Genomic DNA, 26,059 nt, shown 5'->3' with positions numbered 1-26,059 from the left:
ACAAAGTCGAGTCTCTTTTGGAGATCCCTTGACTCCAGGCATTGATGCAACTGCAGATGATAGTGCAGTCCAGCTGTTTTCAAAATCATCCAGGCAGCTGAGTTGGACACACCGAGCTGTGCGCTCACGCTGCGCGTGCTAGCGTGTGGATTAGCTGCCATGAAAGACAAAACGTTGGAGTGAACATCATTATTTATGAGTGAAGCTCTCTGTCTCTATCTTGTGAAGCTGCCGCCTTGCTTCAGCGACTCGTGGGTGTTGAATATTGTCATCGAGGCGGCTGAAAGCACAGTCACTCCTTGTACACGCTCCGCATGCGACGGCAGCGTAGCACATGGTGCGTCATCTTCCGACTCGGAGTCATCGTCCGGCAGTGCAGCAGAAACCTGACGAATGATCTCGCCGTCGTCGAGTTATGCGCATGTCAGTACAGCAGTGTCAGCACCTGTGAAACTCAAATGAGACGGTGTCCGGAGTGTAATGCAACCACTGTGCAGATCTCGGCAGAACATTTTCCGAGTCAGTTGGGAGCACATCGGAAGGCGACAAATCTTAGCCCTCCCTGCACCCGCTTGCCGGCATTCCTCAGCGCAGTCTGCGCGGGCACTGTGGGCGGCATTAGACAATTGACGCGATGTTTCCGCATGCCGCGTTGGATCACCGAAACCTCGACACAGCACACAACGCAAACACCACCGTGCCGACACCAGTCGCACAAACGAAAAACGTGCTCGCAGTGTCGTGCGCGAAGAAACAAATCAGCTGCTGGATTGTCTTGGCATGGCTTACTAAGCTGAAACCGGAACTGCTGTAGAGCCACTCTATCGAACCAGGCAGAAACGATGATGATGAGCGGGGATTTCCAGTAGCGCCACTTCGTGGGGCATCAAGGAGGCTTCGTTCAAAAAAAAAAAGGCGTTCAGCAAGTCGAACCATGCACCGGTCAGGGTCGGTGCATGGTGCTCTCGATCAAGTTGGCTCAAGGAGTGTCCGAAAAATCAGACGAGAAAAATCAGACGAGAGGTGGCAAGGTGTCCGAATTTTCGGCGGTTGTTATACATTATGGTCTATGGGGAGAATGGCGGTGCCGGGAAGCTGACCGAATAATCGAGCATGTCCGAATTTTTGGAGTCTGGAAAATCAGTCGGCGACTGTAGTTCCAATGTAAAAATATTTCAGTACTGCGAACTTCAGAATACTAGACTTCTCATAATGTCGATCGTTATTCAATTTCCATGTCATGTTAACACCTCAGTACTGCAAACTAATATTCCGAAATCTGGGTATTCTTAGATTTCTGTGTATCCTTTACAACAGTCAGAACAGTAGGCTAGCAGACAAGGTGCAGAAAGCAGACACCACAGTACATAGGTTTGAAAATCTTGAGAACGGTGCCAAAGGAGCAACAATACCGAAAGAGGACTTTTTCATTGTCTTTCATTCTTTCACTCATCAGGTTTTGAGAGCGCAGCTCAGACAAGTGTTGCCTTTCAGCAGAGGCACATCTCTTCCTTCTTTTGCCCGTCTTTCTGTGGTTGTAACAGATACGCACGCCACCGAGAAATGTAGCCTCCGTGCTTGTGGGGATTCCACATGGTCGCACTTTCCCGACTGTGTCGTTTGCACATGCTTTCACTTTGGAATAGTTGAGATGTCCGCCTCGAGTGAGAGAGTTGAGACAGACGAGGATGTCCACGGCAAGGAAAGTGAAAAACGAACAAGCAGAAACTGCACTTCAAAGGTGACGTGGAACTTGTTATTTGTTGGTGTTTTTCTCGACGTCAGGGTCTCCTTTGCATGTGCCACTCTTAAACGGTGCTGCGGTGGGGTGGTGCGTGAAATCTTAATCTATACAAAACAGCAACAGTGTGGGTCAAGAGCCAACAGAGGCATTTTCCGGGATAGCTTTTACTGTGGCCACTCATGGATTGTTTGGAAAAATGGTTAATTTTGTGTCTTTCAGTATAACAACCTTTCAGAATAACGAACAGTTTGGGTGCAGTCGCCTGAAGTTCGTTATATTGAGATTTCACTATCGGCTAGACCAAATCACTGCGATTCGTGCATCCATGCTGAACTTGTTTCATTCGGGCTCTTAGGGTTACATGCGAACTGGAATTTACTTGGACTTTCTGCAGCCTGGATTAACTTCTTGCCAATTTGTGCCGGTGGATTGTAAATGGTACAGTGTGTAGGATAGGCAGGGCCCGTTCACGCGGGATTTGCAGTGTAACTGCGCTGGTGGCGGCACAGTGCATATTATTCATATATGCTGGTTTCGCACCGCGTTCATTTAGACTTTATCTTGAATAAAAGTGCATTCTGGCGTTTGCAAGGCACACAGCAGTCTTGCGGCCAGGCAACTTTTTGGGTTAGCGTTGTGATCATCTTATCAGATTGTTCTGCAGTGTAAGTGATTTTTGCATTGTATGTGCACAAAAAATAAGTGAGTTTTCGTGTGTCTCACACAGCCTTGAGGACGGCAGATTTCCATTTTTAACCATCTCTGAAAACTTTTGGCATGTGCAGAGATTTCAGATTAGCTCCAGTTAGGCATATAGTACAATATATTGAATTCTTCATAAATCAAACTACAGTGAAACCTCGTTAAGCCGTAGTCGGCCAGAGCTCGGAAAAAGTACGTACTAAACGGTAGTACTGTTAAACCGAATAGCACGAGATCGCCCACTTACCGGTCGAAAACGGAACCCAGAGAGAGCGCGATGAAAGGGGAAAAAAACATTCAGTATTTATTCACTTCGCGGGACAAAAGTGTTATTTTCGCTTGATGCCGCGGCGGCCTAGCACGAAGACCACAGCGGCCTCAAACTTGCTGAAGCTGCGTGCCAGCTTTTCAGCCAGCCCCCTCTTCTCGGCAAACACTCGCATGGCAGATTCCTCGTTCGCGTTACGTATTCTCCGTGCACGTGCGCAGTAGTGCTACAGAAGTCCCGGAGGCGCCTTTTTCATTGCCGGCTGCCGGAGTTTGGAATACTTTTCATTTGGAATAGAGTTACATTATCGAGCCGCTGCTCTCGTCGCGACGATTGCATTCACGAGGCTGACGTAACGCGCAGCTTATGCCACTGTCGGGCCTGAATCGCCCGTGCTGTCGCTTTTCGTGTCGTCCTTATCACTGTCGCTAGTCGACACTTCGGCAATAACACAGGCAACGATGGCGAAAAGTCGAACCTCGTAGCCGACATGTCTTCGCGGTCGCAGCAGCGCTGCCGCGCAACTTCTTCGCATTCCAAATGCCACACATTGTAGTCAACAGCAGATCCTTGTTGCGTGCAGCGCCGACTTCTTCGTGTCACGTTCGATAGCACGGACGATGGCTAATTTTTCTATGCTGAGCACCCGGCGTCTTCTTTATCCGAGCTTCGGAAGGACGCGAGTCGTCGTTTGGACGACGCCATTACGCTCTCTGGCACGGCGTCGAAATGATGTTGATGTTCATGTGGCTTCTCGCGCAAACGCACAGGGCGCTTGGAGGCTGTTGTTCCGATCTCTGAGGCTTGTTGTTCTGCCGGGCCGCCCGATGGAGACGGCGCACCGCCGTTCTTGCGCGACGAAAAGTTGAAACGCTACGTTTTAACCGATGCGTACGCAATACGGTGGTACGGTTTATGCGGATACAAAATACATTATTTTCAATGGCTGCTGAGTCGGGGATTTGACTTTACTACTTTTAAAACGAAACTACTGTTTAAGCGGGTACGGTTTAACGAGGTTTTACTGTATTTCGTGATCCCCTTAGAGTTCGATATATCCAGGATCGACTGTAGTTATGTTGTCTCAGTCGAAAGACCGTTGGTGAATGTGAGTGGCAGCCTTCTGTGACCGACAGATGTTGCCACTGCACGATTTCACCACTTCCCTAATTTTTTTTTTTTTTTTTGTACAGTGTGAACAGTGGTTTATCATCATGGTCAAAGCTGAATTGCAGTTTTCTCCATCCTAATTGCTTAACAACTTTCAGCTCAGATAAGTTAGCAAATGCATAAGCTCAGTGGCTGGCTCGAAGATTATGTGGCTGGCTGGCGAGTGCTGAAGTTCAAGCATTTCAATGTTGAAAGCATGTTTCAATTCATATTAAGAAGGACAAATATAGATAAACAAGTTCAGGCGTAACAGCAAGCTCTGTTTCTGCTTAGTGGAGGATAGGTGTGAATAGTTTTGTGTCGTTGGCACAAATCTGCCTCACACTGCATGTGCATCAACATCGGTGTCCCGCCTAGAAAGCATCCCTTTGTGCGAAACATAATGAACCTGCTGATAACCACGTGGCAGCTCTGTCAGCCATCTTGTTTCTCGCGGCACCTGCAATGTAGTACAACAATAACAGTGTAACAACAATACAACACAATGGTTCAACAACAGTGCAGTGTAAAGGGCTGATTGCTGAGGTCTTCTGGCTTTTAAAGCAAATAGCTTTCTTTGGCTCTTTTGCCTGTTTTCATGGTGAGCAGCCAGACTTTCTCCGCTGAGTACAAGTGCTTTCGCACAACTGAATTATGGTGCAAATTTGTCACTGAACACCAGCTAGATCTTTGTGACTTGCATGGTGTCACACAAGGCCTTTGTGGTGTCTTTAGCTTTGATGGTTGGTGGTGGCACTATGTGGCGTTTTTTGCTTACTGGCGTGATACTGGCGTGACAGTTGCAAGGTGCACTTGCTGCTAAAGTATGCTGCGTGTATTTTGCTGAGATGTGCCATTTTGTTTGGCTGGCTCAGTACACCTTTGCTTGCCGATTCCCACTGCGCATGGGATCTGCATGATTTTAAAGCAAATTATCGGAGGAGTATCTGACCTCTGTGGAGTAAACGAGTGGAGAAAGCACAGGTATGCCTTTCACATACGAGTACGTGCACACACACTTGTATAAAGGCATAGTGCCCAAGAAGCAGTGCCCCCACCAAAAGCAAGGACTGCCCTGAAGGCAACTTGTATTACAATACATACAAGATGAAGATACGGAAAGAGCACTTGAACACTCGGACACGGATAGCAGCACAATGTCTTTGCCGATGTGTTCTTGCCATGTCCTTGTCTCGTTTGGGCGACACTACTATTTAAAAATGGCTTACTAACAATCCGCAGACAATTGTAGAGGTAAGCTTTCAACCATTGCATACAGTCCAGCTGACTGCTCCATGGAGAAGTGAGATTTTGTAGCTGTAGCCTAAAAATCTGAGTGAAATTTTTGTATAGCTTGTATGTAAAGCAGCTTTCTTTTTTCTCTTTCAGTCGAGGACACCTGCCCTGATATTTGAACATGTCAACAACACTGACTTCAAGGTAAGTTCATTTCAAGTACAGTCTTGTATGTGGTAATCTTTAGCTTCCCGATGACTTTTGTACCATTACGGGATATTGTTAGGCTTTGAAAACAAAACATTTTGGAGCAGTTAGTTTTACAATTCTAAATCTGTTCAATTTGTGTTATGCCGATCCTATGTTACTTTTGTACCTACCCTCACAACTGTAACAACGAAACATTTCGAAGTGCTTAGTTTCTACAATTCCGAATGTGTTTAATTTGTATTATGCTGATTTTTATTTGCCTTATATGAGTTAGTAAGTAGTAAAGTGACCTGCCTTCATGTTTTGTAACTTCTGCTCTGCAAGATGCAAGTAGAAGTGTCGTAACTCAATACTTCAGTTGTTTAACCATTACAGTTTGGCGGCTACACTTCCTCAAAGAAAAATTCAGTGCTGATTGTAACAATAAACTTGTGACCCTTTTGCATGACCTACAGTTGTGTATCAGTTGACATCAGTAATATCTTTTTACCCTACTGAACGATGATGTTCCACAAAAATAGTTTCTTAGAAGTTAACTGAATAGTTTACATCTTTTGTATTCTGCCATCTTCCCGTACCTAACAGTGATTGAATTCGTGTGCGTTCTTTTGGCCCTGCAGCAGCTGTACCAGACACTGACAGACTACGACATTCGCTACTACTTGTATGAGCTGCTCAAGGCACTGGACTACTCCCATTCAATGGGCATCATGCATCGTGACGTCAAGCCTCATAATGTGATGATTGACCATGAATGCAGACGTCTGCGCCTGATAGACTGGGGTCTCGCTGAATTCTACCACCCTGGCCAAGAGTACAATGTTCGAGTTGCATCCCGGTACTTCAAGGTATCGGCCCCAATTCATAAATTAATATTACGAAACTTTTTTTTTTGCAACCTTTATTTGTCGGATAACTATTGACATGGCAGTCATGGTATGAATCCTCAATTTCTAGAATGTGCGTGAAATAATTTTAATTTTTAGCAGCGCGTTCAGATTGTGCGTTAAATGCAGTGAGGGTTTGTAGGCTAAACAAATGTTGCTGCAGTAGGGGGTGGTGATCGCATATCACAAGCCAATTGCAGTGGGTGGAATGGAACTGCACCATACTGTGGAAAGGTAAGAAGTGCTTGAATTATTTCTGTACCACAAAATTTGTCCCTCTTGAAGAAAATACACATGCACACACAAAGAAAAAACATAGCAGCCAGCACAATGTACATTCTGAAGTCACTAAAAATTTGGTAGGCTCTGCTGTAGCCGACATCTAGATGCATATCGTTGTGAACATTTCTACAGTACGAGCTGCTGACGTGCGCCAAGCTTGTGGGGCTTGAGAGGCCCAGATGCACGTTGTTGTCTTTGTGGCTTCCCCAAGGTTATTTTTCAACTCCTCAAATTCAGCCTGGGTGAACAGCTTCTTCAGTCGGGGAATGTTGGCGGACGTTTTGATGAGCCTACTTGGCAAGAATTGTTGTGGTACGAGGCACCGACGATTTAATTCGCTATGTTGTTTTCTTTCTGTGTAGTGCTTTGATACAGCTACAAGAAATCAAAATGAAATAGAGCTGGTGGGCCCCGTGAGAATACGATGCTTCCAGAGCAAAACATAAGGCTCACTTTGAGCTGCCTGCAGCAGGAAGTGGTTGGACGTTTGGGCTATCGCCTATAAATGTGTTCAGTTCGCTTCCACTGGCAGTATGAAACAGAAAGGTGAAGAAGCTTATCAAAAGAGAAACTGAGTGCGTGCCAGCATTGTACCTGTACTTTGGGGAAGCTGCTGTTGCAGGCACCTACTGCTCTCAATTGCGTGTGCCTCATTACTTTTCGTGTTCATATGGATTCCTAGTGGTGGGAACATGTATCATAAGATCCCACTTTGGTGATGTTCTGAACGCTGGTGGCAAGATTGCATTTTCCGGGAACGTATTAACTGGTATAAAAGAAGTGTTACTCTGTTCGGTCATTTATATTTTCAATCCTTCATGTTGGTGCCGGGAAATTGTATGAAATGTGGTCATATCAATGAGGTTCTACTGGCTTGTGTTCTGTTAGGTTTCTGCTCACATAACCCTCAAATGCTATTCAGGGAATCATGCAAGGCCAACTGGGAAAACCGGGAATTATCAGGGATATTGAATAGTCTGGAAATGCTTAGGGAAAACTCAGGGAATTTGTGCTTTCTATCAGGGAAAATTAGCTGTAATTTTATTAAAAGGGAACGAAAGTCGCGGTAATGCTGGCTCAAGTCACACAGAGGAATTGTAACGAATCGTTTTTTATGCCTTGTCGTCGGCTGGAGGAGTTCCCAGTGTACAGTCAACGACCGACTTTCCGGACTCCCGATAAATAGGGTGGATTCGCGGTGCCACCACATACCTCATAGAGTCAATGTATAAGAATGTCTGAAATTTTGGACGCAAGAACCCGTTGCCGCCCGATTTTTCCTAACTTTGTTGTGACCGCAGGTCCGAAACGGTATTACCCAAACCCACCACTGCCGACATATTGATTAGCTCGCCGCCTCAAACCAGCACTCTTGCACACAGATCCGCTGGCAGCTGTAGCCACTAACGCCACAATGCTAGACCTACCGTATTTACACGATTGTAAGTCGACTCGAATGTAAGTCGACCCCCCCATATCGCGTGACCGAAAAAAAAAAATAATAAGGGAGCATACCCAAGGGCGCATTCGATAACGAAAATTTATTAGTAGCTGACATGGTCACTGGACTACTCGTCTTCACTAGTGCTGCCATCGTCATCGTTGCTGCAGTCCCACAGCGCGTTGTGGTGCAGCGAAATTTCAAATTTGGCAAACGACCGCACCAGGACATCTTGCAGAATAGCAGCCCACGCCAAATGCACTCAACCACACGCAGCCGTCAGGGAGGCTCTTTTGACAGGTCCGGTTGGCGTAATTTCGCAGTCTTCTGCCGCCAGCCACTCGTTGTACGTACTCATGGCGGAGCAGAACCTTAAAATTAAGGCAAAGGTCCGGGCTTGTTTCACGACCACGTCGCACTTCACTGGCAGTGACCGATCACGCATTTCAGCGACGTACGCCGCAAGTTTAGCCTACAGCTCCGGAAAGCGTCCAGACTTTGGCACGTGGGAAATTTCTCACTTGTCATACCAGGTGAAAATTTCGCTTCGCTGCAGTCGCCACTCTCGCACCACCCGCTTACAAACATCGAAATTGCGGCCCGCTGTGCAGTGATTTGTTTCTTCGGCGTAAAGCATGGCAGCCCTTTTGAACGGTGCTGTAAACGAGTGCCGAACGATTAGTGGGCCTGGAGCACTCATGACGACTGGGGAAGCATAGAAGTAGCACGTAGCCGGCAGTCAAGTAGAACGCGTCAAACCAATACCATGCCAATACTAATGCCTTCAAGCACAGAAAGGAAACCAGCGAGCAGTGTGTGCTCTTTCATGAACTACCGATACTCCCCGCAAGCGCCACCGTTCTGAGGGTGCCGCCGCAAATGGGAACAGCGGCGCTTCCATTAGCTATCGACACCCCCCATGAGTGTTGCATGCACTGTAAAACTCTCAAAAATGTTGAAAAACCCTTCCGCAAAGCGAAATAACATGCGGGATAGCGAAAAGATACGGGTAGGGCCATATAGCAAACATAAAATTCTAACTACGTCGTAGCTCCCGTTCGTATCGCTTTTTTTGGGCGGGGCCATGTTTCGGTTTCGATTGTAAGTCGACCCCCCCAACTTCAGACTTTCAAATTTAAAAAAAGGGGTCGACTTACAATCGTGTAAATACGGTAGCTGCTTCGACGTTCGCTATTAAGCTTCTTGCTGTTTAGTGCCATGTTTTTTCATTGAAAGAATTCACCGCTGTCAGCACTGGCACTAACTCCGTCATCGTAATCTTTGCGATTGGTTTCGAAGCGTCTTCGTGATCCATAGGCAGTCCAAAAAATGGGACGTTGACTGTCCAACTGAACAAGAGGCTGCTTCAAATGGTTCATGGCGCGAACGCGCGGTGCAAGGAGGACGAGGACAGGAAGGATCTACATATTGAGGAATTAATGGGAAAGGAAATGTGCCGCCTCTTCTTTGAAGGAGCTTTAGCTAAAAAAAGAGTATTGGCTGAAGCTGAGATGCAGGTGTCCCACTATCCAAACCAAAATAAGCTATTTAAAGCAGTGAAACACAACGCTGAGGCGTTGTGCGCGGGCTGAGAGTATTTCAGAACACATCGTTTTCTTGCTAACCGCGCAAAGGGACACGGACAGAAGGAAGAAACAAAACACGGGCGCCCGTGTTATGTTTCTTCCTTTTGTCCATGTCCCTTTGGGCTGTTACCAAAAGTATGATGAAGCCTAACCAACTCGCCCACCTTGCTATCATGCTTCAGCATGTCAGGCCAGTTGAGGCTGACTTACCAGCTGTTGAGAGAGAATCTCACTTGTGACAAAGTTTGGCCTTATGCCAATGAGCTTGCTGTTGTTAGGAATAGCTCATGCTCAAAAATATTGGTTTCTGTATGCATATCCATTCTATTCGTATTTGAGAATGTTAGACTCGATTTGCAATGGGGTTTACCATTTTTTTTCGAATATATTTTATTCGCTGTGCATTTTACGAACCCCTCCCTTCTGTTCTCTCTTTGAATAAAATAAACACTGCTCCTTAATATTCAAACCTGATTAAGTCATTTAAAAAATTTTTAACTTGCTTACTAGAGAGTGAAAGCATTGCGCGACATGGTGCCAGCCGTCTTGATATAAAGCAAACTTCTTTGTCACTCAGGGAATTTTGCAAGGGCACCCAGGAAAAACCTGGAAAACTCTGGGAATTTAGAGGTGTCAACTTGCTGGACATTCTGAACGTGGTTTGAGGACTCCTGGTCTAAAAGATGCATGTGTGCTGCGAATTTGCAGGGTCCGGAGCTGTTGGTGGACTACCAGATGTATGACTATTCCCTGGACATGTGGAGTCTCGGCTGTATGTTAGCCTCGATGATCTTCCGCAGAGAACCTTTCTTTCATGGCCATGACAACTACGACCAGTTGGTGCGCATTGCCAAGGTGCTAGGCACTGAGGAACTTTTTGAATACCTTGAAAAGTACCAGGCTGAGCTGGACCCTCGGTTCAATGATATCCTTGGAAGGTTGGTATCTTGCTATTATTGTTTGCTCATGGAGCAGGAGTACTTGATGATATCTTAACTGGTGTTTGATTTTAACTACAGGCATTCACGCAAACGGTGGGAGCGCTTTGTGCATAGTGAAAACCAGCATTTGGTAACCCCAGAGGCTCTGGACTTCCTGGACAAACTTCTTCGCTATGACCATCAAGAGCGCCTAACCGCCAGAGAAGCCATGGAGCATCCTTATTTCTGTGAGGCTCATTCCCATTTTTGCATGCAGTGGCAATTTTTCTGCTATGTTGCACACAAGGGAAGGACCCAGTGTCTTTCCTATGTAAATGCTATTTTCTAAATTTACCCAGAGGGTGGTAAACTTCCAGTTTGGGAGTAGTAAGCAATAAGTGTTGGTTTTTTCTTTTTGAAGTTAATATTTGTAGTCATTGGTTATTACGTTAACTCTTTCTGTACTGTGGACAAAATGGGTGTTGTTTATAGGTTACACTAGATTCTTTTTTTCTGAAGAAACTATTAGACCCAAAATTTTGTGGATTACAGGACAGCAAAGCACCATGAATGTGCTTTTCAGGCGTTCAACTTTTATTGAGATTTACGTCATCAAAAAAATATAAATTGCCAAAAACAAGATCATAAAATTAAGTTTAACTAAACTTGTAAAGGTACACTCTTGTATATAAAAATCAGCAAAATTTCTGAAATACAGTTGCGGGCAGATTTATTGGACTCCGAAATTTGGACTTGATGGATATTCCAGACTTCATAAATGCACCGTCAGGGTTCCCATAGCGCTAATGCATTTTCACGGCTGCTTTTTCGAACAAGTTTAGGCCCCAAAGTTAGATTTTCCTGACTAAATCTCTCATTCCGAGCCACGCTCCCCAGTCTTAGAGGCCACCATGTTGGATTTTCCGCTGGTTTGGACAGGATTAGCTTTCAGTGGCCTGCTTAATAGCCATGCCCACTCTTTCTTAGCTGACAAAATGCTCCAGGGCACGGCACTTTTTTTTTTTTTTCAATGAACACACAAGTTTTGGTTGTTTTGGTTAGTTGGAGCAGGTGTGTCTCGGAGATCTGGCATCTTTGTGTGTGTTAGTGCGGCTTCGCATTTGTGAGATCGGTATCACCTCATATGCCTTCGCGAGAGCCAAGTAGTTTGAAGAAATGTAAATCGTTTCTTCTACGTCCATGGTGATCTCTGGCAATCTCCGGCAACGGAGACAGCCAATACAGTGATGCTCTTGTCAGATTTTATACAGAGGCCATGTCACTCTTGTGCAAATCCAAGCAAATCTGATTGCCATCAATCATACTGGGAAGCAGGGCATTTAGAAATTTCTTTAAGCTGCTGTGAGCCTAATAAATTTTATTTTTAGGGGTGAACAAGTTTTTCGAACTGTTAAATTTTTGGACAATTTTTCGTCCCCACGAGGTCCGGAAAATTGGTCGGCGACTGTATACAAAATGTTTCTCCAATCTGTGTGTCGGAATGGAACGAAAACGAAGCATGAGAAAAAATTAGACTTTTGACTGGAACGGAAACGTAACTGAAACATAATTTATTATTTTGTTTCGGAGTGAAGCCGAAATATTTATCTGTTTTTGGTTCAAGGGACAAGTTGGCAATAAATAACCGGTGTTGGACAACGTCAGAATTGGCGTGTATCTCGGGAATCTGCATAAGCACGTATCTCAGGCAGGAGTAGTGCACTCAGTAGCCGGTCAAGCGCTCCACTAATCTAAGCCTACCACTCGGTGCACTAGCAGATTAGCTTCGTAGCAAAACCGAAGGCTTGCGCACTGGAGAGCTTATCGTTGTTTTCTATGGGCACAACACTTTGTTACCGAACCTTTATGGGAACAGCGGTGTCGCATTTCAGTGAGTACACGCGATGACATGCTGCTTCTGATATCACGCTCAGTGCCTTGGCTGAAGGCACTATTTCATAACCCATGAGTTGAGGAGGCTAGCTCCACTGCAGAGGAAGACTCTCTCCACTCGCCCCGTCTAGCCTCCGCAAGCGAAATTCCTTCCCTGCGTTCTCCCATGCCGGACCTCGAGCACGCGTGGCACATACGTCACGGGCCCCGCCTTCACTTTTTATTTCTCTTGCTTTTTTTTTTTTCGGCGATGCACATTTTTGCTGGCTCCGTTGCACGCGAGCTGGAGCAGCGTCTGTTACTCCTTACTAATACTGCACCTCTTTGGTCAGCCTACTCTTAATTTTTCATACTTCCGCCTAGTCTAAGCGTTGTTAAATAGAAAATAAAATATTTCATTTCAGTGTCATTTCAGACAAGTCGTTTCGCGCAGCGCACGATTTTTCACGCTGTGCACAAGGACACATGACTAGCGGTATGATTCAGTGCTACAGTCAAACCCACTTATACAGTCAACGACCGATTTTTCGGACCCTCTAGGGACCGTAAAAACGTCAGAAAATTCAGGCAGTCCGAAAAAATGAATGCATGCAAAAAACCGCACCTTTTTTCTTTTTTTCTCGGATCTAGAGGTAAAGGGCGAAGTACCAATCTTGCGAAACCCTGCCAAAATATCAATAAAGGTGCTATAAAAAGAGGTGTTCAAAAACTCTGTATGCAGCCGACTGCCGGTTTATTATGTACACGTGCGTCGTCAGGCAGCCAGTGTTATTGCTGCAGTGGCTTGAAGAACTTTTGATTGTTGTTTGGACGGCGTTCTGGTTGCATGCGATCATATTCGCCTCGATCTGAGCAAGGGTCATGTCAGCACTGTACACCGATGAAAAAGTCAACAGTGCTCGCGTCAACTCGGCGCTTGTAGGCGGCGCAGGCATTGGCTCCTCATTTTCAACATCGTAGTCTTCTGAATCCCCCACAACCTGATGGACTATTCCCTCGTCAGTCAGTTCTGTGCAGAAGTTGAGCTCGTTGTCAGCGTCAACAAACTGTTCAAAAGTTATTTTTGTGGGTACGGTACTGCTTTCCGCGCTTCGATGCCATCGGCGAGGATGACAAAGACGGGAGTGGGGGCCATCGAAGGCAAGCGAAATCCTCAATTTGCGAACAGTGGAGTTCGCTGATGAGCGTCGAAGCACCTAGGCCTAGCGTCGCAGAGCACACATGACACAACAGCACAACCACACACCACGCTAGCCAAAACGTGGCCTGCGCAAACAAACGAAATAGCGCGGCTCCGGAAACTCCGCCGGAAGCGGAAGTGTGGCCATTTGCGGCAATGAACATGGCCAGTGTGGCCCGACCAAATCGGTGTGTGACGGCTAATTCGGCTAGTTGTGGTTCAAAGCGGTGATATGCTTCGACTGCAAGTCGATTTCCTGCGCAAGGGCGCTGCGCGAGGAACCAAAGGACCTTTCGTCGCGTCAGAAAGTCAGGAAAATTGGACGGCGGGGGGGTTCGAGCGTCCGAAACTTCAGATGTCCTTATACGTTGATTCTATTGGGCTCTAGTGAGCTCTATAGTTCTATAACTCTAGTGAGCTTTGTATGCTGTTTACTGTAAATAAAAACACTTACTTACTTACTTACTTACTCGTGGCGGTGCTGCGAAGACGTCCGAAATATCAGGCATGTCCGAAAATTTGGGCGGCCGAAAGTTCAGTCGTTGACTGTAACAATATTCAAGTGCCACGAAAATTGCATTGTTAGAACCGATAATTGTTATAGCCGGGCTGCATGAAAAAAATCAAAATAGGAGGATGGCAGAGCTGATGCGAGAAAACTATGACGGGGAAGGCCTGTTCTCCTCTCTACAACCTTCCTCCATCCGGGTGATGATTGTGTTCACTTTAACTGCTTCCTGCACGCTCCGATCGCATGTAACAAGCCGCGGCTGTTGGCATTAAAGAATGGCACTGCTGTAACAACTGCATAGAGGGATACGCTTGGTCTAGCTGTTTTGATGTTCACCGTTAAGCTTCTTGCCGTTTTTTGCCGCGTTTTTCATAGAAAGAATTTGCCGCTGTCAGCAATGGCACCAACTGCGCCTTTGTGGTCCTCGCGGTTGGCTTCAAAGCTCGGAAAACATGGCACGTTCCATAATGCCGGTTTTTTAAACTTAGCTTCGCCTCAGTACACCAGTGTTACGTGGTAAAGCATACACGAAAGTATTGCAGTGAAGCATAACAAGTGTGGGGAGGGGCAATTGTAACGGGACCCAGTATGCATTCCTTAATTATATACACGTGCACCCACCATCTCCTTTCACAGTTCGAGTACTGATATGCCTAATAAGTGTACTGGCAGGCCTTCAGAGCTTTTTCATATGTGCGTGTGGCGATTTGAGCCCTTAAAGGCAGTAATAGACCTGTATTCATTTTTTTAAACTTCTCTATATTCGGGCGTTTTGGGGTCCCTAGGGAGTCGGAAAAATCGGATGTTGACTGCAACTGACTAAGAGGATGCATCAAATGGCTTGTGGGGTGAAGTCGCGGCGGAAGGATGACGAGAACAGAAATGACCTGCACATTGAAAAATTAATGGGAAAGGAAGTGTGCCGCCGCTTCTTTGAAAGAGGTTGAGTCCAAAAAATAGTGTAGGCTGATGCCGAGGTGGAGGTGTTCCTCATCCAAACCAAAATAAACTCTTTAAAGCAGTGAAGCGCAACACTGAGGCGCTGTGTGAGGGCTGAGAGTATGTCAGGATAGTTGAGGTTGACTTACCAGCTGTTGAGAGGTAATCTCACTCATGAGAAAGTTCAGGCCTCATGCCAATGAGCTTGCTATCAGTTGATAGAGATAACTCGTATTTGAAAATATTTGCTTCTGTATGCACCTCCTTTTTATTTGTATTTGAGAATGTTCAACTCGATTTACAATGGGTTTTTCCATTTCTTTTTTTCGAATATATTTTATTCGCTGTGCATTTTACTAACTGTGCCCTTCTGTTTTCTTTTTTTTTTTGAACAAAATAAATATTACTCCTTGCTATTCAAACGGGACTGAGTTGGTTTTTATTTTTTAACATGCTTACTAGAGAGTGAGAGTATCGGGTGACGTGTCAACCAGTCTCGACATAAAACGACGTTCTGTGTCACTCTTGGAATTTTGTGAAGGAATTCGGGGAAAACCTGGAAAACTTGGGGAATTTGGAAATGTCAACTTGGTAGACACCCTCACAAGCTATCTTGAAGGTGGCACCACCACACTCGAGAATGTAAACAGCCTATTTAGCACCACAGGGCAGGCATTTCGGGACAAATCAAGGTCCGGGGGTTCGAAAACGGGACAAAATGCTGTCCCATGAAAGAGCTACGGGACTACAGCAGTAAAAGTAAGACCGGTCCGGCCTAAATTGGGACATCTGGTTGCATTATTTATATGCTATCTCTTTGTGTCTTGTAATGTAACTTGCCTTATTCCGTTATATGGAGAACATATTTCACAAAACAGGTGTTCAGTGGGCTGTGTTCTTCAGAATATTGTAATTTATCCTCTGATGCTCAGCAGTTCTCATTGATTGAGCCTATACATAACATAGCCTACAGGGCAGTATTTGTCGCCTGTATATGCCTTAAATGACAGCTTTAGTGGCTCTTGTAGCAGGGTTTGTACGTCACCTTGAAATCCTGGAAAACCCTGAATTCAGTAAAAAAGAGAAAGGTGTTGGACACTCCTTGAAAATAAAGTTTGGCAGCATGTTACACTCCTGTAACACGTGAAGGCGAAAGCCTGCTGCACACTTGGTAATGCATTAAGTTGTAGGATCAGAGGGGTGAGACTTCTTGTAAGACATAACAAGCCGCAGTGTGAAGTAAACGTATGGCGGTGTAGGTCGACCTCCTCAACGACACATGCGAGTATATAATACGCTACCTAAAGGTTCTTTCATGCTTTCTTTCCTTTTTTGTTCTTTCTTTGCTTCATTCTTTCTGTCCTTTGTTCTTTCTTTCATTTCTTTCTTTCGTTTCTTCATTCATATTCAGCCATTCCTGATATTTTTTCTCACTGGACTAGATGCTGCTTTTTTCAGATATGAGCCATTGCAATGAGGCACCTAATAAATGTGCTCCTTGAATTCCTTGAAAAGCAGGGGTGGTAGGTGACTCTTGAACCGTCAAGGCAACAAACTCTGCATCTGGGCTCTACCATGGACAGTGCCTGTTGGCAAATGATCTTAGATATTTTCTTTTAATTATTGCTAAGCATTGCAGTGTGGCATGTCCTCACCCAGCGGTAGACTTGTTTAAATTGTCATTGCCATCATGGAGCTACGGGAAGCCAGATGAAGCAACCCAGTAGAGAACACTATTTTAAAGTGAAGCTTTCTTTGACTCTTCCTTTGACTTTCCCACTGCTGCTGCTGTTGCTGCTGCTGTATGGCGCACGGTATAGGGGGGTGGTCGAGAACGTGTGTCAAGAGCGTGGCAGAGAGTAAAGGCGATGCGAGTTGCGGGATCGAATCCCTGCCTCGGCGGCTGCATTTTGGTGGGGGCGAAATGCAACAACACCCGTGTACTTAGATTTAGGTGCACATTAAAGAACCCCAGGTGGTCCAAATTTCCGGTGTCCTCCACTACGGCGTGCCTCATAATCAGATTGTGGTTTTTACATGTAAAATTCCATAATTTAATTTTAATTTTAAAGGAGATACGAGAGACTTGCTTGGGCCTTTGCACTGCATCGAATGTGCACAATGACCTCTGGAGCTCCCTGGGCGTCATCGCATTAGCCTCTTGACAGCTGTAATTACCGTGACCCCTGCAAAAGCATTGCAGAAATTGCAGTGCATACCTTTCTGCTAACGTGCAAGTCCAGAGTTAAGCTAGGTAGAATGGCTAAGTGGAGGAGGGAGAGGAGGCACAGAATGGGTAGAACCAATGCAGTCTCAAAACGAGTAACAGCTTTGCCAGTTTTCCCTCTCAGTTCTCATAAAGGGGTGGGGAGGGGGTAGATTGGAAAAAGGTGATGAGAAAGCAAGGAAATGCAACTGCTATAGATACGACTGGTTGCGGGCAAAGGGTATAAATTTAAGTTCCAGGCACGGTACGTTACTGGTATTTCTGAAAAACACCATGGAAATTTGTCAAGCGGACAACTTGCGCAGGGCGTGCAAAAGCAGACGCATTGAAGTGCATCGTAGGGTCTAGGTGACACTATGGAAGCAGTCGCATGCCAAATCAACACTTCTGTGCCCGCCGTGGTAGCTTTGTGGCCATGGCATTGCTCGAGGTAGCGGTTCTTTATCCTGACCACAGCAGCCGCATTTCGACGGGGGAAAAATAAAAAACGCTCGTGCACTTAGGTTTGGGACACTTTAGAAAACACCACGGTGTCAAAATTCATCTGCAGTCTGCCACTATGGCATGCCTCGTAATCCAATTTTGGTTTTGGCACGTACAGCCCCATAATTAAATTAAAGTGACTTCTGCCCCGATGTAATGTGCCATGTGAGGCAATGACAATGCTCAACCGTCTCAGTGGTCATGAAGTATGGTGCCCAACGCCTCAAGCAAACACCTCCGCGTGTGTTCTGTGTACTACGCAGACAGACAGCAGTGCTGCTGGCAAGGGAATGTTTAACATAAACTCGCCACTCTCGTGTTGGACTAAAATGTGAAGAAATGAAACATTTGACGTCAACGTCATGCTTCAATTGCCAAGCAACGTGGACAGCATAGAAAGCTTCGCCTACATAGATTCTCACACTGCATGGGATCTGCACATTTTTCTTTGGTTTTTTTTTCTTTTTTTTTGTTTTGCTAGTTGGCCCACCACAACTGTCATGGCTCCATTTTTGAGCCCTAGGGTCTAGAAATGCCTGGTGGAAAGTAAGTTTCAGCCATTCGGCTTTAACACAGTGAGTACCTTTGCGTGGGTCAAGCGGCACACTACTAACCATCATGCTGGAAGGTGATGCACATCATTACAATGTAAAATTTATCTTTTAAAAGCCCCCTAAAGAGCTCTAGGCTTACGTCCACCTCAGCAGCTGTTCAACTGCAAAAAAATTACAGCAAAGAAGGAGATATTGCTATTTTTCATTGTGTGTGTGTGCAAATAAAGTTTTTTATCCTTTGAATTTTGTCTTTCTGCATCCTTGAATTGTCCTTGAATTTTGAATTGACTGTTCTTTGCATACCTTATTGTAGTTGCATAAAACAGCATTTTTTTAGTGCTTAAACGTCCCGTCTGTAACAATATTATAAACAAAATGAGGCTACGTCAAAACATGGAAAAATGCATTCTTAGGTTCTGGAAATCCACTATAGGCACCAACATAAAAATAAGCGTTTATAGGTGTGATAAATGTGCCGAAAAAATATTTCTGTAGTCTGACACAACTCAAGTCTGCAGTGAAGCCCCACCCACACCCTCATAACCGCCAGCCACTGTTTCTCCGTGAGGCTGCAATAGTTCGTACTTCAAACTTTCCCTGTTACCTAAATAAGGCGGTAACCACAAAAATAAAATTATAAGCACATAATTTTGTACGTTTTCACTCGTTTTTATAGCGGAACGGAGAAAACCTAATTCTTTATTGAACTGAAATAAATTGCAACTGCAACTATTTATTGCCAAGTTTCACTTCAGTTTGCAGTGAAGTTTCAGTAGTAAAACGGGGTCAGCAGTGAAATGAACTCTACTGTGGACTTCTGAAGAGAGAAAAACCCAGACTCCATGCACTTTGTCCATGTCTGTTGCACATCTCATCGCTTTTGCTGATTAAAAGACTCAAGAACAGCAGACGCTCCGAAGGTATAGAGTGCAGTGCCATTTTGAAAAGGTCTCATGACGACGATGTTGTTTGCTTCTGTGATTGGCTGGCGGAGTAACAACCAGGCACGGTCATGTGCCTTGGTTTCCAACTGCTGTTTCTTAAAGTTGTGTCCTATTATATAGACACATAGTCTGTGCTTATATGTGAAACAGGCACATTAACGACGTAGAGAAAAAATGCACACTTTACCTAAAGTTCTGGTCTTTAGGCATCACTTCGACAGACGAACTGAACTGCTTATAAATTAAGAGATGGGAGAAAGCAGGGTGTCTACCACTCGGGAAAACCAGGATTTCTAAGGAATTTTAAATAGTCTGGAAAAACTCTGGGAACTTGTGCTTCTATCAGGGAAAATTTTCTGTAATTTTACTGAAATGGCACGAAAATCACAGTAATGCTGGCTCGCATAAGAGAGAGGGATCATAACGAATCGTCTTTTGACGCCGTGTCGTCGGCTGGAGGAGTCTCCAGTGGAGTCTACAGCCAATGGCAGACTTTCCGGACGCCCGACGGCCCCGCACCTTGGCCACCGTAGTCCTCCATAAACAAAGCAACATAATCCCAATAAAGAAAGGCGTCAGGCAGGGAGATACGATCTCTCCAATGCTATTCACAGCGTGTTTACAGGAGGTATTCGGAGACCTGGATTGGGAAGAAATGGGGATAAAAGTTAATGGAGAATACCTTAGTAACTTGCGATTTGCTGATGATATTGCCTTGCTCAGTAACTCGGGGGACCAATTGCAATGCATGCTCACTGACCTGGAGAGGCAAAGCAGAAGGGTAGGTCTAAAAATTAATCTGCAGAAAACTCGAGTAATGTTTAACAGTCTCGGAAGAGAACAGCAGTTTACGATAGGTAGCGAGGCACTGGAAGTGGTAAGGGAATACATCTACTTGGGGCAGGTAGTGATGGTGGATCTGGATCACGAGACGGAGATAATCAGATTAAGAATGGGCTGGGGTGCGTTTGGCAGGCATTCTCGGATCATGAACAGCTGGTTGCCATTATCCCTCAAAAGAAGTGTATAATAGCTGTGTCTTATTAATACTCGCCTATGGGGCAGAAACCTGGAGGCTTACGAAAAGTGTTCTACTTAAATTGACGACGCAATGAGCTATGCAAAGAATAATGATAGGTGTAACGTTAAGGGATAAGAAAAGAGCAGATTGGGTGAGGCAACAAACGCGGGTAAACGACATCGTAGTTGAAATCAAGAAAAAGAAATGGGCATGGGCCGGACATGTAATGAGGAGGGAAGATAACCGATGGTCGCTAGGGGTTACGGACTGGATTCCAAGGGAAGGGAAGCGTAGCAGGGGGCGGCAGAAAGTTAGGTGGGCGGATGACATTAAGACGTTTGCAGGGACAACATGGCCACAATTAGTACATGACCGGGGTAGTTGGAGAAGTATGGGAGAGGCCTTTGCCCTGCAGTGGGCGTAACTAGGCTGATGATGATGAAACATTGTGCTTGTATTTGTTCTTTCAATACTCTTTAAAGCAGTGGAACGCAGCACTGAGGCGCTGTGGCGCGGCTGAGAGTATGTCAGGACAGTTGAGGTTGACACACCAGCTGTTGAGAATCTCATTTGTGACGAAGTTCGGGCCTCACACCAATGAGGTTGCTATAAATTGATAAAAATATCTCGTATCACCTTCAGTCATGACATCCACATTTGTAGACTCTACCTATTTTTGCCATTTCTGTGCAGTGGTAGCAGGGAATAGAGCACAGACACTAAGCTTATGGCAAATTGAACATTCTGATAACCTAAATTACTTCCATTTTGCTTCCGAGTGATGTGTATCGTTGCAGAGTGTCGCTTTGGTGAAGGCACTAATGCGATGCTTGATGTGGGACATTTTGGTAGCAGCCTTGAAGTATATATTTTTCTTTCTTCAATTGCTTGAGGCTAATGAATAACTTGTGCATGTAATTCGAGCAAAGGGTTTAATCCTTTTATGAAGAAACTTAGCATGACTGACTTTACAATATTCAAATATTTAGTTACTCTGCAATTATAATGACTCATCATAAAATGCTCAAAGAGCTATTCTATCGCCTTGATTTGTCAAGCACCATTTATGTTTCACACATGTATCGACAGTCGATCATAATTCGTGATTGAAGTGGATATTCGAAAACATTTGTTTATGTATGCACTCCTTTTTATTCGTATTTGAGAATTTTCACTAGATTTGCAATGAGTTTTACAATTTTTTTTTTTCAAAGATATTTTATTCGCTGTGCATTGTCCTAACTCCTTGCTTCAGATTTTTAAAAATGAAATAAATGATAGTCCTTGCTATTCAAACTGGATTATGTCAGTGACTGAATCGGGCAACATAGTGTCAGCCTGTCTTGATGTGAAACAAAGTTCTGTGTCACTCGGGAATTTTTGCAAAGGCGCTCAGGGAAAACATGGAAAACTCGGGGAATTTGGAAATGTCAACTTGGTAGACACCTTGAGAAAGTGATTACAAGGAACTAGATTCTGTGTAGTATAGAATGTCGGTTGACCAAACTTGCAAGAAGTCAGTTCTGCGCAGCATGCACAGCACAGCCGCAACATAAGCTTGAGGAGTGGTTTCACAGGAGACCGTCGTAAACTGCTTGAAGGTGGTAACTGCAAGTACTGGGTGTACGGAAAGTGCTTTAATTTGCACATATTTATTGAAACGTGCATAGTTTGACTCGCTTCTTCAGCAGCGGTTCATACCTTGCGAGGAGCGCCATAACATGTACCAAAAGGTAAACACAGTTATTGAGACTATGCGGCGCACATGTCTCGTCCCTTGATCTGTGGCACAGTACGATCCAACTGCTACATTTTGCAGCACCTGGTAGAATACAATGCAACTGCAATGCAAAGTGGCCATATATTGAAACTTTGCGACTCGTCATGCGACTCCTCGCACACTAGGACGCCTGTAGAGGGCATGTTTCCGCAGCAGCTAGCAAGCGCTGGCACGGCGCAGTGGTGGAGTAGCCGACTGCTGCGCAGAGGGCCCGATTTTGATCCTGCTGGGAACTTTTCTCATTCCTGGCGATAGCTGTGACAGACAACCAGCAGCGGTGGTGGCGGACATCGCCAATCGAAATGGCTATCGGACTGAGTGCATAACAGTTTACGCTGTAAAAAAGCCCTGCAGGGGCTGAGCAGCAGTCGGGAGGGGAAAAGACACCAGTTGAAAGGTCAAGAACTCTACATTCGCATTGGTGTGCAACATTTGAGCACATTTCAGGGAATACTTTTGCAGTATAATTTCAGCTTTGGTCCACTGTAGTGTTTAACTGCTGTGGTATATTTTTATACAGATCCAGTTTCCAAGGAGCAACAACAAAAGTTCATGGACCGTCGGACGGCTCACAGTGGGTCACCTCCTCCTGTATCTGCAGGTGAGAAGGCTGTTTTGCTTGACTGATTTGCTGCAAAATTTATGTATGGGTACCGTATTTACTCGCGTATAACCCGCCCTTGCATATAACCCGCACCCCTAACTTTGAACCCCATGAAATAAAAAAAAATATCCTCGCGTATAACCCGCACACTTACCTGAAAAAATGAGGACTAGGAAGTTACAACTGAGCAAACAGTCACCATTTTAGTTTTCAAAACAAATATATTTGAAAACGACTGCCGCAACGTTGTCAGTGCTGTCGTTCAATTGTCAATCGTCGCCACTCTCACTGCTGCCGTCTGAGGCTTCATCGCCGCTCTCAAAGACGTAATCATCTTCGGTACCATCTAGGCTGTTGCTTATGGCACACTTCTTGAAACTCTTGCGTACCATGTCGGCCGGGATCATCCCCCATGCATCTACGATCCACTGGCACAGCAGTGCAATATCTGGCCTTCGCACGCGTCCCGTCGGCGTAAGGGCGTAAAGGCCATCGGCCATCCACTGGGCATATAGCCGCTTCACGTGAGCCTTGAAAGGCTTATTGATGCACACGTCGAGTGGTTGGAGCATGGAAGTCATGCCGCCAGGTATTACGACAAGGTCTGTGCCGTTGTCAGCGAGGCGAGCTTTCACCGCGTCAGTGCAGTGGCCTCGGAACGAATCCAGCACCAGCATCGAACGGCGTGCCAACAAGGCACCTGGTCTTTTTTCCCAGATTGCTTGAATCCAGTCAATGACGAGGTCACTGTTCATCCACGAGTTATCTTCCACTCGCACAACAATTCCTGGGGGAAGTGGTGTACTCGGTAGAGTCTTGCGCTTGAATATTACATACGGGCGCAGTTTGGTGCCGTCGGCCAAAGCACACAACATCACTGTGCAGCGCAGCTTGGTGTTGCCGCCAGTCAGCACACTAACAGATTTTGCGCCCTTTTTTTCCAGGGTCGTGTCCATAGGCATCTCGAAATATACTGGCGTTTGGTCAGCATTTCCCAGCTGAGATAGCAAGTAGTTGCGCTCTTTCCTCAGTCCGATGACGTAACGTTGAAAGTTGAGCAGCTTCTCCTCGTAAGCGTCGGGAAGCCGCTGGCACATGGTAGTTCGCCGCCGCATCGAAAATTCATGCCTGGCCATAAAGCGCTGCAGCCATCCGCGGCTCGCATGAAACTCGCGTGGAATGTGCATTTCCCGGGCCAGCTTCAGGGCTTGCATCTGCGCCATCTCTGTAGACACAGCGTGGCCACGACTCCTCTGCTCCTCGATGAATTTTGCAAGCTGCGTCTCGAGGTGAGGGTACGCGCCAGTCTTCGGGCCGCGAAACGCTCGCCTGTCCTTGTTCGCAGCTTCGAGAGAGTCTTTTTTCTTCCGCCAGTCGCGAATGCAAGATTCGTCGACATCGTTCTTTCTCGCAGCAGCTCTGTTGCCGATTTGTTCAGCAGCGGCGACGATCCTGAGTTTCTCCTTCGCCGTGAATGATTGCCGCCGAGACACACTCATGATGCCTAGACAAGGCTGGCGAACTGTGCAAACTGGGCGTACAAGAAACGGCACCTTACTCAAGGCCCATCAACGTCTGAACAAAGCGTATGCAAAGCATGCGAAACGCGTGGCTGGCGTGGGACTAAACAGACTATGGATGTGGATCTGGCTGTGACCTGCGTTGGCCTCTTGTTGGCTGGATGGATGGATCATAGTGGCTTAGCCCTTTGTAACGGTGGTGGCTTGCGCCCCCTAGCCTAGGATTCCCCCCTTTTTTTTCCCCCGTAATTTTGTTCGTATTGTGAACTGTAATTTGTCCCTCTTTTATAGACTCACTCGTCCCTAGCCCCTTTTGCACCAATCTTCCAACCTACTCTTTGTCACCACTACCCTTCTCTCATCCACACGTCCGTCCTCCCCTGCAAATCCCAGGGCACCCTCTATATCTATCGCCGCGTCTTCGGCAATGTCCGGACGAAGTGTTCTGCACCGCAAAACGATATGCTCCATGGTCTCCGCTTCCACGTGGTCTTCTTTCAGTCCATACTGGCCTTCGGTGGTCAAAAGGTTGGTGCAATATTAATATGCACTGCAACACACGTTGATGTCGATGGGGATGCGGACTCTGCACGGCAGGCCGCGCGTTGCCGTGAAGCCGACCCGCCGAGCCCCCCTTCTCCGGAATATTCGCGTATTACCCGCACCCCCACTTTTTAAACACATTTTTTCAATTTTTGGTGCGGGTTATATGCGAGTAAATACGGTATATCTTCTAGCGCTCTTGCCTGTCATTCATTGCTTCGAAGCACCACATTTGTTTGCAGGAAGATCGATGTAGTACATTAGGCAAGAAAGAGCTCAATGTGGAAAACATTTGCAAGGATAACCTTTGCATGCGCGGTCTTCTACTTCATACACCATTTTCCAAAGACTATTACCGAAGGACACGTTGCATATCGGTAAACCATTACAACCCAGGCTCACCATTTATATATAGAATCATTTTATGTAACCTTCATTACTGGTTCAAATGTAGGCACAGAATTGAGTCTCAATATTGATGCAACCAGCCTGAAGACTGCTCGTCATATTTTGTACAATAAAGGTTTACTACTACTTGAAATCATGCAAAAATATTCCGCAAGAAAAGAATTGAAAAAAAAAGTAACACTTGTATGTTGAAGCAGCAGAAGCACATTCGTGCGTACAGTAAAATCGCTTTAAACCGTACCTGCTTAAACAGTAGTTTCGTTTTGAAAGTAGTAAAGTCAAATCCCTGACTCAGCGCCATTGAACATAATGCATTTTGTGTCGGTTAACACTTAGTGCTTCCACTTTTCGATGCACAAACACGGCGGAGCGTGGTCTCCACGACAAGCCTCAGAGATCGGAACAACAACCTCCAAGCACCCTGTGCGTTTGCGCGTGAAGCCACATCAACATCATCATTTTGAGGCCGTGCCAGGGAGCATTGTGGCATTGGTTGTGGCATCGTGCAAGCGAGGACTCGCGTCATGCTGAAGCTTGAATAAAAAGGGTGCAGGGTGCTCAGCATAGAAGAAAAATTAGACATTGTTTGTGCTGTTGAACGTGACACAAAGAAATCGGCGTTGGCATGCAACAGGTATCTACTGTTGATTACGGTGTTTGGCATTTAGAATGTGAAGAAGTTGCTTGGCAGCGCTGCTGCGACCGTGAAGAGATATCGGCTACGAGGTTCAACTTTTTGCCATTGTTGCCTCTGTTGTTGCCGAAGTGTGGACTAACGAGTCATGAGAACGACACGGAAAGCGACAGCACGGGCGATTCAGGCCCGACAGTGGCAGAAGGTGCGCGTTACGTCAGCCTCACAAATGCAATTGTCGCAACGAGAACAGGCCCCTCAATGAAAAAGGCACCCCGCGACTTATGCAGCGCTACCGCACGTGTGCACGGAGAATGCGCAACTCCGAGGAATCTGCCATGCGAGTGTTTGTCGAAAAGAGGGGGCTGGCTGCAAAGCTGGCCGCCATGGCAT

General features: G+C 45.8%; 1 protein-coding gene across 2 annotated transcripts in view; it reads left to right on the top strand.

Annotated features, from left to right (window-relative positions):
* Positions 1-26,059, top strand: part of CkIIalpha (casein kinase II subunit alpha) — a 133,756-nt gene that overhangs the window by 89,044 nt on the left and 18,653 nt on the right. For both annotated transcript variants that reach the window (XM_070525653.1, XM_070525650.1), the window contains exons 7-11: positions 5,253-5,303; positions 5,930-6,157; positions 10,214-10,443; positions 10,525-10,673; positions 22,478-22,558. In XM_070525653.1, coding sequence (XP_070381754.1) covers positions 5,253-5,303; positions 5,930-6,157; positions 10,214-10,443; positions 10,525-10,673; positions 22,478-22,558 — 739 coding nt within the window. The remainder of the gene's footprint in view (positions 1-5,252; positions 5,304-5,929; positions 6,158-10,213; positions 10,444-10,524; positions 10,674-22,477; positions 22,559-26,059) is intronic.

This window comes from Dermacentor albipictus, chromosome 1 (genome assembly GCF_038994185.2).
Source record: "Dermacentor albipictus isolate Rhodes 1998 colony chromosome 1, USDA_Dalb.pri_finalv2, whole genome shotgun sequence".
In the NCBI taxonomy this organism is placed as follows: Eukaryota; Metazoa; Arthropoda; class Arachnida; order Ixodida; family Ixodidae; genus Dermacentor; species Dermacentor albipictus.
Note: the sequence above shows the minus strand (reverse complement) of the source record. Positions and strands in the feature narration are given on the sequence as shown.